Source organism: Onychomys torridus, chromosome 12 (genome assembly GCF_903995425.1).
Source record: "Onychomys torridus chromosome 12, mOncTor1.1, whole genome shotgun sequence".
NCBI lineage: Eukaryota > Metazoa > Chordata > Mammalia > Rodentia > Cricetidae > Onychomys > Onychomys torridus.
This window is the reverse complement of record NC_050454.1, coordinates 38,130,240-38,148,167: the sequence shown is the minus strand read 5'-3', so window position 1 is coordinate 38,148,167 and position 17,928 is coordinate 38,130,240. Positions and strand designations below refer to the sequence as shown.

General features: G+C 43.7%; 1 protein-coding gene across 1 annotated transcript in view; it reads left to right on the top strand.

Annotated features, from left to right (window-relative positions):
• The window catches only part of Crybg3 (crystallin beta-gamma domain containing 3), a 107,928-nt gene that overhangs the window by 14,930 nt on the left and 75,070 nt on the right, over positions 1–17,928 (top strand). The window contains exon 2 of the mRNA XM_036203484.1: positions 8,625–8,691. Within this exon, the coding sequence (XP_036059377.1) occupies positions 8,625–8,691 (67 nt within the window). The remainder of the gene's footprint in view (positions 1–8,624; positions 8,692–17,928) is intronic.

Sequence of the window (17,928 nt, the reverse complement as noted above, 5' to 3'; positions counted from 1 at the left end):
TCCACTCCACCGTCTGTAGAGAAGATGCTACGCCTCCATAAGACACTTAAGGAAACTTTCCTTAGATCTTTAGCAGTTCTGGATTTTTCTGACAAAGCCAGATTTATGACGCATGATGAAAAAAAAATATCACAGGAGGACAGGTCTTACAGGAGTTGGGGAATGGGAGAGCTTTGCTTTCCAAGGGTGTCTTCCCCTCCCCACTGACCACGCCCCACTGGCAGGCTTATTTTAGAAAGAAGCAAGGCTGTTTGGAGGTTTAAGCCTAAATATTTACTTCTCTCCTCCCCTCCTCCCCCCAAGAAACTGTTGAGTAAAAGACTGCTTTGTCAAGCCTACCCTCCCTCCATCCAGGAAGCCGCTCTTTGACCACATGTGTGCGTGACTGGCAGTACCCCTGTGCTGCCCTCAGTGACGTGACTGCAGTGAAGGGGTTTCTCGCCATGGTTCCCACTCTGTGCTTGGGATACTGTGTGTGCTCATTACAGTCACAGCTCTTTGCTGAGGTTGAACAGCAGGGTTTGGAATCAGTAGTCTCTGTGGGTTTTCTAATTAGTATTTAATCTTTATACATCAACATTGACCTCATCTGAATAGTATTCAACAATGGTTTTCCTGACCAGATTTCTTTCTTCCCTATATAATCACCCGGCGTTGATGTCAGCTGAATCCAGAGAGGTGCTCAGTCCACTGTTCAAGAATGTAGTGTCAGAGTGTAACCTCAGCTGATCACCTGGGGATGGGGGTGTTTGTGACAATGTAGATTGTTCAGCCCACTTTAGTTGGCTTACTTGACAATAAGTTGTTTATTTTATAAACCCAGCACCCTGGACGATGCTGTTATATGGTAAGAAGGCTTGAAGAAGACAAAGTTTTTTGGTTTTTGTAATGTTTTTTTCTCTTTCCTTTAGTGCTAGACCCCTAGAACCAGGGAGGGCACCTAGAACATGCAAGTGGGTTGTTCTCTATCTGCTGGGATGGTTAGTTATTGGGCTCAGCTTCATGTTTTTTATCTGTCAAGGATTACATTATCTTGTTAGAACTTAAGTGAAAAACAAGAAAATAAGTTATTTTAGACCATGGGCCAGAACCTCATGGAAATTATTTGAAGTTTAGAATGTTAGAGTACCTTTTGGTTTTCATTGCCCAGAAGTTTGTTTTATGTCTAGCACAAAGCAAGTAAATGCTTAAAGGGCCCATGTTGGAGTCCTGGCCTTCTGATATGGTCTATATAAGGTTGTTTAGAAATGAGGAGCTTGTGTGTTACATTGACCTTCGAATTTGTACTCTTTTGGTTAAGTAAGACAAGGCTACTTAGAGATGCCAAGTATTATTTGTGTCTGTTTATAAGTGGTGCTTGCCTTTTTCTCCCTACCATGAGCTAATTGAATGCTTTCTAAAAATATTACTATTGAAATATTCTTAGCCCCAATGGACATTACATTGTGAGCAAGCCATAGGAATGGACTGTTGTCTTACATGAAGTCTGGCATTATACGGATTTGAACATGTGTCTCTTGATCTTTGTTTTTGAATCTGAAGGTACAGTTCTTTTCAGTCTCCTCCACTCCTTTGCTTTTATGGCATGGCATGCCAGGATCAACATCGTGAGTGTGTTTTCTCTCTCTTCCTCCTTCCCTCCTTTTTTTCTTTTTTCTTTGTAAAGATGGACAAAATTTCTGGGGAGAAAAAAAGTAGCAAATATTTAGATCTGAAGCTTTATTAAAACCTTCAAACATTTTGGCTCATTTCTAAAAGAATGCTGAGTGTGGATAGCTTTAATCTTGCCTTTGTAGCAAGAGGTTTCTCTGTGTAGCTTTGAGCCTTTCTTGGATCTCGCTCTGTAGCCCAGGCTGGCCTCGAACTCACAGAGATCCACCGGGCTCTGCCTCCCGAGTGCTGGGATTAAAGGCGTGCGCCACCACCACCCGGCTTATTGGGTCTCCTTTCTAAGAGGGAACTTCATTGTGCTTGAAATCCAGCATATCAGAGTTTGGTCACTTCAGGTTATGCTGCTTAATCTGTGGGTTTCTGGCACTGGTTATTCTGTGTGATGACTGTATCCCAGATAAATAAGGACCTTCCTATGACCGTTGATGTAGACTCTTAGGATAAGCAACACAGCTCATATGTGAAATGAAAATTAAAGGCTAACTTACAGGGACTTTTTGCAACTAATATTTTTGTCCTAAATTCTCTATAATTTATTAAGAGATTATGTGAAGTGTAAATAGTTATGGGTTTTTTTCTTTTCTTTTTTTCTTTTTTGTGCTGCCCTTGGTCCATAACAATTCGGTGTGTACAATTTGGGAAACATGCTGCCCAAAACACAATATGAAAAAATACTTAATTAACCTTTTTTTTTTCATTTCATCAAATACTTTTGCTTACTGAGATTTAATTTCACAGGATTGCATAACAACATCTATGATTAATCATGAACAAAAACAAACAAAAAAACTAAAAATAAATAAATAAACACAGAAAGATTTTCTTCCTGCTGCATCATCTTTGCCCTAACCTGACTTCCCTTTATTGTATTTACAGCAAGATGACACAGATCAGGCATGGCTGCTGTGCTGTCTTGTACACTCCCCATTAAGAAAAGTATGTTTTGTCAATACAGTGTTCTCAATGGAACCTGGTTTCTAGTGGGATATGCACACACAGATTGATAGCCTGTTACAAGTTCTTAGCATTGGACACACTGGGCTGTGTGATGGACAGAAATGACACATCACTGAACTTAAAAGTTCATATCTGAGTTGAGCAAATGAGCCGACCGCTGTTACAATAAAAAGCACGTCTTTCTGGGTGCAGTGAGAGGAAAGAAAACACAGGCCAAGCTGAACTGTGGAAGATTAAATGTTGGTTCAGGCGGAAGTACCGCAAACAGAAGAAAGCAGTTTGTTGGCCTGAGAATTTGGCATGTTCTAGCAGTGACAAATGATTATTTGTGGCAGGTGTATCTCAACCAGGTAGAGAATAAGGTGTGTGTGTGTGTGTGTGTGTGTGTGTGTGTGTGTGTGTCCCTTCACTTACTTCCCAGTGGATAAAGATTTGTTTTGTTGTTGTTGTTTTTAACAGAAGACTGTCATGATGACATTAACAATCACTTTGATCTTCTTGTGAAGAATTAATTGAAGCAGAGAAATCCTATAAATACAAGAGATCGATTAACAGAGGACTATAATTATTTGGAGAAGAAGTGTGGAGATCTTTAGTCAGACAATGATGATTATCAGTAAATCCCAGTGTAACTTATTTTTAAGAACAGAAACTGGTTAGGTAGCCCAGCTGGGCTCTCACATCTAGTCCTCTTGCCTCTGCAGTGAAGAGGGCAGTGTGGTACCAGCCTAGCATCATCCTCTCCAGCCTAAACACAATTTGACAATGTGTTGTTTTTGGCACTCGGCTAACACTCAACACATATTAAAGTTCTGCATTAGTGATAACAATCATAGGAATTAAACATAGGGAATAAGTTTTAGAGACTTGAAAAAGCTTCCAATGATGATTTAGTTGAACTTTATTTAGTTGTTAGTACCATATGTTTTGCGGCAAACTGTTTTTCAAGTGTGTGTGTGTGTGTGTGTGTGTGTGTGTGTGTGTGTGTGTGTAGGACCCCATAGTTCCCATTATTACATGTTTAGTTTTGTGCATATGTGTGGTGTGTGTGTGTGTGTATGCACTTGGAGGTAATGACAGTTCCTTGTAGACTTTCTACTTCAGTTGCATGAGACTTGTATTATTTAGGGTTACTATTGATTTGAAGAGACACCATGTTCGTTTGTTTTCGAGACAGGGTTTCTCTGTGTAGCTTTGCGCCTTTTCTGGAGCTCGCTCTGTAGACCAGGCTGACCTTGAACTTACAAAGATCCGCCTGCCTCTGCCTCCTGAGTGCTGGGATTTAAGGCCTGTGCCACCACCGCCCAGCCAACTTTTATAAAGGAAACATTTTAATTGTGGAAGCTCACACAGTTCAGAGGTTCAGTCTGTTTTCATCATGGCAGAGAACAGGGTGGCAGACAGGTAGGCCTGGTGGTGGAGAAATAGCCAAGTGTCCCACATCTTACAGGCAACAGGAAGTTGACTGACTGTCAAACTCAGTGAAGCTTGAGTAAAAGACATCAAAGCCTGCCCCCACAGTGACACACTTCCTCCATTAAGACCACACCCACTTCAACAAGGCCACACCTACTCCAACAAGACCACACCCACTCCAACAAGGCCACACCCACTCCAACAAGACCACACCCACTCCAACAAGGCCACACCCACTCCAACAAGACCACACCCACTCCAACAAGGCCACACCTCCTAGTAGTGCCACTCTCCTTGGGCGCCATTTTCTTTTAAACAGCCACACTCCACTCTCAGACCCCCAGATGCTTATAGCCATATCATAATGCAAAAATGCATTCAGTCCAATTTCAAAAGTCCCCATAGTCTTTAACAGTCTCACACTTACTTCAGAGTTCAAAGTTCAGAGGCTCTTCTGAGATGCATGACAATCTCTTAACTGTAGTCACCCGTAAAAATGAAAATAAAAAAGCAGATCACATACTTCCAACACATAATGTCACAGGATATACATTACCATTCCAAAACATAGAGAAAGGAGCATAGCAGGGAAATGCTGGACCAAAGCAAGACCAAAAACTCCTAACACTGCTTCTCCGTGTCTGATGTCAAAATGCTCTCCACCTCTCCAATTCTGTTCAGATTTGTTGACTGCAATACCCTTCTTTCTCTTGGGTTTGTTCCACTCCCTGTTAGCAGCTCTCCTTGGTAGGTATCCCATGACTCTGGCATCTCTAACGTTTGGGGTTCTCCAAGGCAATCCAGGCTTCAACTTCACAGCTTCATGCAATGGCTTCTTTACTAGGCCTCCATTTAGGGACAGCCCTGACACATGCCTGGCCTCGGTGACTTTCCTTAGTCTCGGGGCCAGACTGCATGATTCCTTTCTTCTATCCTTCACTCTAAAGCCAGAACCACGTGGCCTAAGCTGCCAAGTTCTGCTGCTCACTGGGGCTGGAACGTGGCCCCCTGTTTAATGACATCTTCACCAGCTTTCTGTTTTCCTTCATTGCCTAAGTTTGGCTGTCCTTGAACTTGCTCTTTAGACCAGGCTGGGAGGTCACCAGCCTCTGCCTTCCCAGTGCTAGGATTAAAGGTCTGCACCACCATAACCAGCTCTAAACTTTTCCTTAGTTTCTTTTCACCTGTTGGAAACAGCTGGGTGGGATCTTGCGCTGAGGTCACCACTCCCTATAGTCATTTCTTAATCTGTTTATCTCCTTGAGCAAAAAAATTAGCTCCATTCTGCTTTCTGGTGCCCTTTTTCTCCTCAAATACTTGTCCTTGCTCAGCTCGTTCCTTTCGTTATATATCTTCATTAGTGGTAACCCTAGTAACCACACAGCAGAGTCTATACTGGGCTGTTTCTAGATTTCCTCTGCCAAGGGTATTAATCCAAAACTCTTCAGTTTAGCCTCAGGCAGACTTTTCAAACAAGGGCAAAGAGCAGCCACATTCTTCACCAAAACATCACAGGAACAATCTCTAGGCAACATACTAATATTCTCCTCTGAAACCTATGGAATGAGCCCCTCATAGTTCAGGTAACTCTTAGCCCCACTCCCTTCCATGTTCCTACTAGTATGGCCCATTACGCACACTTACAGTATTCCACTGCTTTCTAACTCTAAAGCACCAAATTCCTCCAAACAAGAACACGGTCAGGCCCGTCACAGCAATACCCTAGTCTCCAACTTCTGCCTTGGTTAGGGTTGCTGTTGCTGTGACAGTGGCAACTCCCATAGAGGAGACATTTGATTGTGACAGCTTGCTTACAGTTCAGAGGTTCAGTCCGTTATCATCATGGTGGAGAGCATGGCAGCAGGCTTCACTTCCTCCAAAAAAGGCCACACCTCCTAATAGTGTCACTCCCTTTGGGGCCATTTTCTTTCAAACCACCACAAGACCGAAGCTTCATTCTCAGGAGAGCTCTCCTATGTACTAGTCTAACTTTTACTAGTACTATTTACAGCCTTACCAGGGAAATATATTTTATAGGAAGGACTCTCGAAACTCAGGTGTGTCTGACCTTTTGATATTGTAACCTGACTTTGTCACTACAGAGTTCATGCTTAAAAGCTGCACTTTTGAATTCCAAAATTTAAAAACAAAACAAAACAAACAACCAACATTTTAAATAAGTTTTCAATTTTGTGTCGGGCTGCCTATGTAGCTAACCTTGGCCACATGTATAGCCTGTGGAGGTTAGAGCTGCCTATTCGAATTGAAGCTTAGGAAATTTAAGGAATGGGGTATTTAATTAAGCAGTTGCTGTATGTTGAATTCCTAGGTAGCCCATTGAAGACAGAGCTCCATGGTTCAGTTACAGGGTCTGCACAGTCAGTACCTGAGCTGAGCTGATCCTTACAGTATGCCAGTTTCTACATGAATTTTGACAGTCTATTTTCTTTGGCTTGAGCAAAAGTAGACTATTATCCATTATATATAATTAAAATAAAAATAAAAAAGAAAACCCTGAAATATATAAAATATCTTTGCCACAACAGGTAAGGTTAGTAAAAACTTTAAAAAAAAAAGAAACCACTCTCCTTTATAACTGTAATCACTGATATATTCTTACTCTATGAAATATATATTACAGTTCTGAATTCAGTATTCATCCTCTTTTAGGTTTTTCCAGACAGGGTTTCTCTGTGTAGCTTTGCGCCTTTCCTGGAACTCGCATTGGAGACCAGGCTGGCCTTGAACTCACAGAGATCTGCCTGCCTCTGCCTCCCAGTGCTGGGATTAAAGGCGTGCGCCACCACCGCCACCTGGCTCATCCTCATCTTTGACAACTTCATGCTTGTAGCTAGTGGACTTTGACTACATTCACCCCTCCCCCATCGCCCTCTCTTATTTCCTCTCCTACTTCTACTGACCCCTCTCCCTTTCTAACCTCTTCTCCTTTCTTGTCTCCTTGGGGGAACATGAGTTTCCTGGGGTTGCTGGCATGAGCATGGGTGGGAGGTGTCAGTGTTACCCTGTTTTTCTTCCCATATAATTTTCCACATGTTGAACCCACAGCTGACATACTTACCTTTTTTTACTTACTTTAGAAGAAAAAACAAAACATTTTAAATATTGAGGGGCACAACTGTATCTCTGTGTTCTTATATTTCTGCATAAAATCTAGATCTTAGGAAATTGCAATCCCGTGTATCTCCCAGGTGTTGATGGGCTTTGTCATCCTCCTGTCTTTTGACTATCACTGTTAATTCTTTGGATAGTCTCCAGAATAGCACTGGGGTTTATGGGTAGAAAAGTCTATGGAGCGTTGTTAATTCTTCCCTTCTCATCTGCTCTGGGATTGGTCTTTGTCTGACTTGAGCTTATGATGCTTCCTCTTTTCATTGTTGCACCAAACGTGAGCATGGGTCTTGGTCATTGCGGATGGTCTTGTCCCTGTCTCCAGGCTCTAAAGTCTTCACCCTGAAGTCAGGACAAAGAAAGATCACGGTCTGAAACTGGTTGAACCAGTTCTTCATGGAGCGGGCATCCTTTAACCTCTGTTCTCATTCTCATCTGCTACAGGATTACCTCTGACTCTTCCGAGTTGTTTGCTCTAGTGTTGAACTAAAAACAAACAAAACACGGGTGCCGCAAAGTCCTGTATTCTTGGACTCCCTGCCTTCAGACCTCCCCAGGCGGCACTGTGTGGAGCTTGCACGGCTATTGTGTGTCCTCTTCTCCAGACGGCTTTGTTCATTTAACAGCTCTAACACTTAACAGATCGCATTGTTAGGGACTCTGCACCAGTCTCCCCAAATACATTGAGTTTTGTGAAGACCCCAACTTGCTTGTCTCAATACACTAAGAGCCAAGCTCAATCCTTGGTACATGGGAGGCAGTCTTAAGGGTCTTTTTTGGAAGCATTCAATTTGTCAAAGGATTAGAAAAATTTGAAAACATAATAATGTATAGACGTGGGTGCATTTAGATTTAAGATGTCTATCTGCCTGGTAGCAGTGGATGCAGTTGAGTTTCGAATGTCATTTCTTGGAGCATCTGTGAATGCTCCACAAAGACAATTAAAAATGACTTCCCTAAAATTTGAATTACTTAGGTTCTGGCTCGGACAATTTAGGGTCAGATAAATCTTTTTTTTTTTTTTAGTTTTTAAACAGTCATAGAATTCACTGGGTGAAACTATATGTTCATATAATGATATGCTGAATAGAAATATCACTCGGCATGGACATTAAAATAATATCGGGCTGTGGTGAACCTTGATAGAAACAAACACCGAGTACTGGCACTTTCCAACGTTAGATTAGTTAGTGTATCAGTGCTTTGTGTGGTGCTGCCGTTGCTATGATGTGATCATCAGTAAAGACTACAGGTAGCGTAATGAATTCACAGTTTCGGAAGCCTGGATGAACAGGATTGGATGCGCTTTCCCAGTTCAGATTCCAGTCAGCCTATTCCCAGGACTCTCCAATCATTGCAGATTAATGACCTTTCAATTCTTGTTTTAGAGAAACTGTACATGTTGAATAATTTTCCTGTAATTTCAGACCACTGTGATTTTTATTTTTCAGTGTTGAAAATGAGCCCGTGAGCACACATCAGAAAAAGGGAAATGCGCTTTCATCAGAAGCAGTAAAGGTATGGTGTACATTATTATTTGTAAATGATGTGGTGTCCCACCAAGAAAAGTTTACATTTCTGCACACTCTTCCTCTTAGGTTTTTGTTTTATGTTTACAGAAGAGCATGTTTATTTTACATTGTTAGGGTATCCAGCCTAGCCCTGAACTTGGTCCACGAGGTGGGGTGTGGGTGATCTTTGTGAAGGTTGTACTGGATGCATTGTGAGCTTTAGTTGAGGCACTTAGATGTTTGTGCCTTAGTTTTTAAATATCGAAATCAGAGCATATGAATTTCCTGGTCTCTTTTCCAATGGAGGTTTTAAAGATTAAGTTGCATCTGGAATGGTATAGACACCTCGCAGTGCTTTGGGAGGTGCAAATCAGTACCATGTTAGTGCTACAGTGTGAGAGATGTTTGCTTGGTTAGCTCACGTATGAGCTTGCTGGGCGCTACAGGACAAGCACCAGCAATGTATAAGCTACGTACCTATCTGTACAGTTGCTGGTGAGTGGCTGAGGTCCTTGAAAATTATTGACCTTTTCAGCTTTCCTAACAAAACTGATTGTTGGGTTATTTGACCTGTTTTGTCAACCACAGCTGTGACTTTGGTTACTAGCTGCTTGCTTTATTTGTGATTTGTGACAGTCAGTCAGTTGGATTCACTGGGTATTTTAGGTTAAATTAACCTGGTCAGTAGAAGCATAGAGAGTTATCTAAATTTTCTGTTACTGTTGCGTGTACTTTTTGACATGTTGAAAATGGTAGACAAAAGTTCAGGTGTGCGTTCTTCCTGCTTTCTCAGTGGACGTGAAAATAATCTTTGCTTTACTGAGAGAAATAGGTCAGGGTCCCCTTCTCTTTGCTTGCTTGAGTTTGGCCTCTAAATCTTGCTCTCTGGTTTCTTTTTTCTTTCTTTTTTTTCCCGGGCAGGGTGTCACTATGTAACACAGACTGTGTCTGCACCCGCTGAGGTCCCCACCCGGGCTTCTGAGTGTTGGGATTGCGGTATGCTTCACCATGCCTGACTCCACACTCGGGCTTTCTGACTTGTGCCTCCTGCTTCTCTTCTACGGACAACGCTCGGCCAGCCTGCCGATTTACTGTGGCACAGGCTCGCTCTGCAGCCTTTTCTCTCTCTTCAGTCGCTGAGAGCTAACCGACACAAGATTCTCACTTCTCATGCTACGTCTGAAATTTTGCTCTCGTGTTGCGTAGCTACTTCTGAGATCTCACACTCCCAGGAGTCTTTGACTACCAATTCCTGTCCATCCGTCTCTCAGCTCCTCGTGGCTCCTACACTCTGGATCTTCCTCAGCCCTTTCTGCTTTCTTGGTTTCCTATTCTCTTGCTCTCTGCTTATTTTTCTACCCCGCCTGCGTCTGCCCACTGCCTACACTTTTCAGTCAGCAGACGGGGATAAAGTCAGCCTTTCATTTCCAGTCGTCCAGGCTTCCCTCTCCAGAGACTGGCTCTCACGGTCTTCTTTCCACTCCTCAAGTGTTTGAGTTTGATGCCCAGGGCTTCATTCTGAGGTCTGGTCAGCTGCACAATTACTGCTAGTCCTCATGAGATTATTCAGGGTTGCTTGATTACATGGGCATCCAATTCATCCATGAGCAAAATGACACAGGGCACTCTCCTTTCTGGAACATTTTGGTCCATATAACTGTTTGTTCTTCTTGTTCTCTCTCTTGTCTTCAACCTGATGGAAGCCGCTGGTACAGTCTCTTCAGCCTCTTCCCATGGACCTATCTATCTTTTAGGGATAGCTGCTACCTAGGGTGAAAGCAAGTATGTGTATTTGCTGAGTTTTAGCATGGCTCCAGGAAGGGACCAGACCGGGGGCAGTGAGGGAATGAAGAAAACTTGTACAGAGGGACACACGGAAAAGCTGGAAGGAGGTGGACTGGGCTCTTGGGTGGAGAAACCGCAGCACCTCCGAGATGAGTGTGTTTACTGTGTACAGTTGAGTAGAGAGAAATGTTATTATATACAGATGATGAAGGAGATGGGGTTATCACACACAGATGAACAAGGAGGCAGGGTGTATAGTGAAAAGATGGACCAAAGAGGCACCTTTAGCTCATCTCAGGAGGAATGGTCTCTGCAGGGGAGCAGTCTTCAGGCCATGAGTGTCTGGAGCTGAGGGAAACTGCTGTGGTGGACATTTTCTACACACACTATCAACATCCTACTCAGACCCCAGAGGAAGGCTTTGCCATAGCTCTGAGCCTCACCCCAGGCGGAAAGATTTGCGGTTCCTAGGGGTTTGAAGCTGTAGGTTCCTTGATATAGCCATGCCCATGTCAACAACACTCAGGGCTTCCTCCTCTCGCCATATGCATTGGTAATACCACCATCAGTCACATGACTTGAGGATAAAAACAGTTGAGAAAAGTTAGCAATAGCATTTGTTATATTGTTATTTTGAGCAGTTACAATTGGAGAGTTTTCATTTAGCAAGTGGCCTGAAACATACTATTTGTTTCCTTTCTTTTCTTTCTTCCTTTTTTTCCTGGTGTTTTTCAAGATAGGGTTTCTCTGTGTAACAGTCCTGGCTATCCTGGAACTCACTCTGTAGACCAGGCTGGCCTTGAACTCAAAGAGATACACCTGCCTCTGTCTCCGGAGTGCTGGGATTAAAGGTGTGCACCACGACCTCCCCTCTTGTTACATTTCTAATGACCAGTTTTCTGAAATGTCTACACTGTGTTCATCCTGTTAACCCTAATTGTATGCCTTCTGAAATAAGGGGAAATATACAGCAGTTTTCCTCTGCAGTCTGAAACATAACAGGTTTATGATTGGTTGACATAGTCATATATATGTGTGTGTGTGTGTGTGTGTGTGTGTGTGTATTTGATGTTGAGGTATCAAGTCAAAAGATGTCAGTGATGTTGCCTAAGATGTTGGAGGTACAAAAATTTATTTTACTTTTGAATAGTTATAGCTATAGTTTTATATTATATTTGGCATCACTAAGTCCTTAATGCTTAAAAATGTCATTTACATGTAGTATAGAGCCTTTGGTTTTTCTAACATTGCTAGCTATTTCTAATGCTTGCATATGTTTGTCTGCTAGAGTATGTATTTGTTATATTAATTAGATTTTTTATTTTAGCTGGAAAAACTTATCAGATAGTTAGCCCTCATCATGCCATTGTCCTGTAGCCTTAACATGTATGTCACAGTACTCGCATACAGGGTTTTTTTTTTTTTTTTTTTTTTTTTTTGAGCTGAGGATCGAACCCAGGGCCTTGCACTTGCTAGGCAAGCTTTCTACCACTGAGCTAAATCCCCAACCCCAGTTTCATTTAGAAGAGATAGAAAATGTGTCGTGCCCCTTATCGATTTCAGAGGCTATCTTTCCCTCCCTCCCTTTCATAGATGAACTCATGAAGGTCTGCACCCCATGCCCTGTGCCAGGGATGTTGGTGGTCCCCCTTCCTCATCCTCTGTATCCTATCTTGTCTGCTTCTAGCCTTATCTTCCCATGTGCCTCAGCTCTCCCTGTGTGTATGTAAGTAACCGCAGGAGTCTCTGAGAATCTGATTATACCTCTCCCCAGTCTGTCACTTCACTCGGCTCCTACATTTCACTCAAAAAACAAAAAAAAAAAACCTCACATGGAAGTCTGCCTTAAACACTTTCCGTTTTTCATGTTTTCTAGTCCGACTCCTGTGTTTCCTTTAGTGCCCTCAGACACCAGACTCGGGAAGCTCAGTGCTGAGTTTTTGACATGGCCAACGATGCTTCTGACTCCTTAATGAACGAGGGCCATTCTGTAAACCAGTACATTTCAGGTCACTTAATGACCTCATTCCTACCCGTACTCAGGAGCATTCTGATCTCCGTCCTCCGTCTGCTTAGCCAACTGAAGCACTTCGTCTTCCAAGTCTTGTTTTCTTTCTCAGAAAGCTTCTTGGCTTCTCTTCGCTTTATGACACTGGGCTTTAGCTTCCACCTCTGGCCCGTTCCTTCTCCTCTCTGTCACTGATTCTCTCTGGGCTAAACAACGTCTCATGTAGATGTTTCACAGAGAAGCTGCAGGCGCCTCACCTTCTCAGTGTTAGTCATCCAATGTGATGCCTTGCCATCCTTGCGTCATCTCTTTTTTTTGGGGGGGGGAGCTGAGGACTGAACCCAGGGCCTTGTGCTTGCTAGGCAAGCACTCTACCACTGAGCTAAATCCCCGACCTTCCGTCACCTCTTAACTCTCAACTCTTTGCCTGATTTCTTTTACCCCGGAAGCCCCAGACTGGATTACTAACATTCCTGACCTTTTTCTGGTCATGTTCCTTTGAAATCTCAGATTCCATCTGCCTGAAAAATCTCAGTATCTTCAGGCATGTTCCATACTTTTGTGTGTGTGTGTGTGTGTGTGTGTGTGTGTGTGTGTGTGTGATTTTATTTGGAGTATGGACTGGGAAGTGGGGAGAATTATCTGACTGGGACTTGAATGCAAGAATTGAAAGTAGCTAACAATGTTAGATATATAGGAAGATCTACACAGCATGTAAGTGGCACGTGTGTGTGTGTGTGTGTGTGTGTGTGTGTGTGTGTGTGTGCATACATGTGCTGTGGTGCAAGTGTGGTGATTAGAGGGTAACTTCCAGGAGTTGGTTCCTTCTTTCCACCACATGGGCTCCAGAGATGGAACTCAGGTCATGGGATTTGGTGGCAAATTCCTTCGCCTGCTGAGTCATCTTTGTGGCATATACAGTGACTATATCAGTTTGTGCATATTATAAGATTTCTTGTGTATGTAGCCCATCTTTCCTGCATGGCTGAAGTGGTGTTTCCCTAGTAAGAGAGACTCAGTTACTGAACTAATTTTGCAAAACACTGTTGCCTTAATAAAAGTTTGCTATCTTTTCTATTCCTAGCCATTGAGATAATAGCAATATCATATTGATTTAATATAAACATTGTGAAACATCTCTTTCGAGCGTGGGAACACTTTTTTGCCTCAACTGTAATCATCCCTGAAACACCCTGTGTAGACAGATTAAAGCAGAACTCCCAGTTCATGGTGGGGTCCCCTGGAGCCTTCCAGGCCCTGCCAACTGTAACACGTCCTTGGAGAAGTTTTTAAATGACATGTGTTGATGATGGAAAGAGCATTGTCTTCGGAACCAAACATCTGGGCATAAGTCCCACATCTCCTGTAGTGTGGTTTTGTAACTTGGAGGATGTTCTCAGCCACTCTGAACTGTGGCTTACTGATCTGTTGTAGGGTGCTCATCACTCATTTCATAGATGTGTTTTAGAGCAGATCGAGACGGTGTCTAAAGCACTGTGCCACACTGGTCATAAGAGATACTTGGAAAAATCTTGCTTTCTTGCCATAAAAAGTGTGACTTAAACATAAATGTTTCTCTCAAAAGGCTGGTGATGTGTTTTGGTTAAATAGTATAGAAATTGGCTGTTAGAAACCTAATTCTGCTTGGCTCTTAGATGGAATGCATGCAGGAAGGTATGATGGAATGAATTCACCTTGAAATCAGGGCCCTTGCCTCTTCACTGCTTTTGTGAAGGTGCCTGGATAGAGAAGGCACTTTGTCACCCTGCTCTCCTGATGGACAAAGGCATTGCAGGAGACTAAGCCTATTGGCCTGGCTGTGCAGGTCTGGGACCTTGGGATCTCTGAGTTCCTGGGTATGTTGTCAGGTAGCTGGTTTGAACCTGTTGTAGATCTAGGAGGTTGCTACATTGTTACAAAGCATTTTATTAACATGAAAACTGAGTCTGAAGTATGTATACACTCTAGATATGTGTGAGTACCTTGCCCTAAAGGGTCGAACGTTAATTATAGAGCATTTGACTCTTCAAACTGGAGAAATCTCTACACTATAATAGGAAGAAATGGCTTTCCCCATATTTCTTTTTTTCCTTTTACTCATTTCATTGTCTGTGGCAAAGTGCACCCTCGTGCCTGTACCCTAACGTGTTTTCCTGAGCTTGGGGTCCGACCCACAATTCTCTGATGTTCTTTTCCTCCCAGAGGGTACACGATGGGAAGATTCTGTAGCTCAGAGAAAATGGGACAGCGAAGGTACAAAATGGTCCGGTTCACTTCCAGAAGTGTTGTTGCCTTTAAGGTTTTGGTGAAGCGTCCAGGAGGTGGAAAGAGGCGCCTGGGAGACAGTCTGATGTACAGGCTCATACCTCAGGGATTTGAGCTGCCGAGGATACAAATTTGAGGGTCACCTGATGGATTGAGTTCATGGAAAATGCGATCTCACAGGGAGTGAGTGCATCAAAGCACTGCGCTTCCAGGTGGGACTCGGAGGAGGCAAATGCTGTGTATGAGAGACAGCTACAGGAGGTGACCTGGAAGGGTATGAGGAGAGTAGTGAGAGAGGAAGGGACCTGTCGAGTGATGTTACAGAAGCCAGAGTCAGCGTCTCCGGCTTCTTCCTGCAGATGTGTATCATCTCTACTCAGAGGGAAACAAGGCCACTAAGTTAGCACATGGGACAGTGTCTTTGAGGAAGGAAGCATGGTCAGAGCATGACTGGACAACAGGTCAGCTTGCAGGGATGCAAGGCAGGGATTGTGATAGGGAAAGGAGAGGTTAGTGTCAGGGTTAGTGATGCCTTCTTCTTAAGGATGCTGGTGCTAAGGAGAGAAGAGAATCTCATTGTGTCTCGACACAGACTTCTGCTTGGTGTAGAGGCTTACTAAATGGTAATTGAGTGACTGGGCTCCCCAAGAAGATACCAGGGATGGTGAACTGGTGCCCAGTGGAGGAGTCCATGTGAGGGGAGGGGTCGCCTCTCTTTCCTCCTTGCGCGCAGAGCTAGAGAAAGAAGTAGGCCAGAGGCCACCATGCAGGTAGAGGAGAGGCTAAGTGCAGACTATCAGGGAATGACCTTCAGATAGAATGCAGAATCCAAGTGTGAATGGATTCCGGATGCTTAGTCTAAGGACTGGGAAAAGGGTTGGAAAAACTTCCTGGTGAAGCCCTGCCTCGTTTTAAACCGAGATTTTTTGGCAGTGTGGAAAAGATAAACTGCATTTCCCATGGCCAGGGAGGGATGACTAGAGATCAGTGGAGAGTATCCAAGGATCAAGAAAGGATTTGAAGGTCCTGGCTGTCCCTAACAGCTGAGTAGAGAGGATGAAAATTCGAGAACGGAAAGAAAGTAAGAATTGACGGAAGGAGGCTGTCCCGAGGCTGGAGAATTGGTATGATGGACCCCGCTATATCGGTGGGGTAGGAGGTGCAAAGATGCAAAGGTATGAGTGGACACTTGTGTTTGTTTGCCTGAGATCAAGAGGCAGAGTCAGGATGGCCCAGAGGTGGAGCAGAAGTGAGTGTAGACCCCTGGGGTTGAGGGTGCAGAGGAGCTGGCTAGTGTTCTGAGGGCTGTCCTTATGTGCAAAAAAGGCCGTAGCTGTGTGGATAGGAGGACCGAGCAAGTGCTGTAGGAAGAGTCACCTGCCCCTCCTCTTTCCCACTCAGTGTCTTTATTTGGCGACAGTCCTGACATCCTCAAGATCCTAGTCAGTATGTTGATGTTGCCCTCCCACCTGCTGAGGCTTTTAAGTAAGATGACATTGCTGATTAGATTATTAATTTCTTGGGTCACTAGAATGCGGCTTCCACAATGACAGAAATTTGAGTATATATTCTTGGCCAGACCCAAACTTAGTGCCCTATTTGTTATTTTTTTTAATAAATGAATACTTTAAAGCTTACCTCGAACTAACTGATCTTTTGCTCACCTGTTGCTGAGTTAGGGTTGCATGCTCCAGAAGTATTTTTCCAAGTGGTCTTCATTTGGGGAGCCCAAGTCCCAGCTTCGCCCGAGCCCCTCTTTTTGATCCTCCTCCCCCATCCTGTTCCTGGTATCAGAACCACTTGTACTTAGAGAACTCTCCGCACAGGGTTGTCCCGGCTCCAGCACTGTCCTTTACTTGGAAGAGGAGTGTTCCTACACCTCTCTAAGGCTAACACTTCCCCTTTATTGGAACTATTAGGAATTGCCCACTTTGTCCCATCACTTTTTACTTTTCTTCTGGAACCTTCCAGCCTTGCCTTTCCCACAAGTGCGGAGCTCCCCCCGAAACAACAGGAATTTCTGAAAAGCCAGTTCTGTCTTGGAACCCAAGAGACCGGTTGTCATTCTTCCTGGTTTGAGGCCTCAAAGATTCCCTTCTGTGTTGTGGCTTTTCCTGTTTCGTTGTGGCTTACTCACTGCCTAGCACCTTGAGTTTGAAATGGGCTCACAGACTTCTGAGCAATTGCAACTGAATAGTTGGATGCTGAATGATTTTCACAATCTGCTCACCCTCTGCATTCCAACAAAAATCTGAGCACCTCTTAGACATGTTTTGGTGTACCTAGAAATGGTCCCCCAAGTGAAACAGAGCTTTCTACATTTGTGGGTTTTATTTTGTAAAGGAAGTAAATTTGTGTGTGTGTGTGTGTGTGTGTGTGTGTGTTTACTAGTGAACAGAAGGATAAAGGTAGAGAAAAGAATTAGGTAGGTGTAGTGTGCAGGACTTAGCTAATTAATATAGAGGGTGATGGCCAGACCTGTACCAGAGTTCTGACGGAGTTGAGGGCTGAGTTATAGATAACCAAGGGAAGATGGTCTAGACAGAAGGAAGAGTAAATGAACAATTCCCGGGAGATCTGTCAGGGGATGGTCCCCATCTGGTTATAGTCTGCCTGTGGTCTTGGCATTCCTTACTCCCTTCTGCTTTTGGAGTTACTTTGTCCTGGGTCTGGAGACCAATATCCTGGAGGGAACAACTCCGACTTTGTTCTCCACAGATTTCCCTGACATCTTCTCTTGTCATGACTTTTAGTCTTTTATCCCAACCTTGGCTCTGGCATTGGTCCCTTTCCCTTCTGCCCTTTAGCCTTCCACCACACTCATCATGTGGTGCACATCGTTCACATTTCCCATGTCATACCTTGGATCTGGCAAGCTGAAATGTTTTCTTTAGACAGTGCACCTCTATCCCTCCTCAAGTTAATTAGGCCCTCCACTGTGTGCCTCCCTTTTCTAGACGTCTCCCCCACCCCCAGTGGTCAACATCTGGTTCAGTTGTCCGTTCCGGGAAGACCCTAGCCAAGTGAGTCTTAACCAGTACTAACATGGAGCAGACTGTATGTAGACGGATGAACTTAAAGACACACAACATCACAGCCTACTATGTTAAAAAGAAAAAAAGGAAAAGAATTCTAAAAACACATGCCGTCCTCTTTGCAGTTATATTTTATGTGTGGAATAACTAT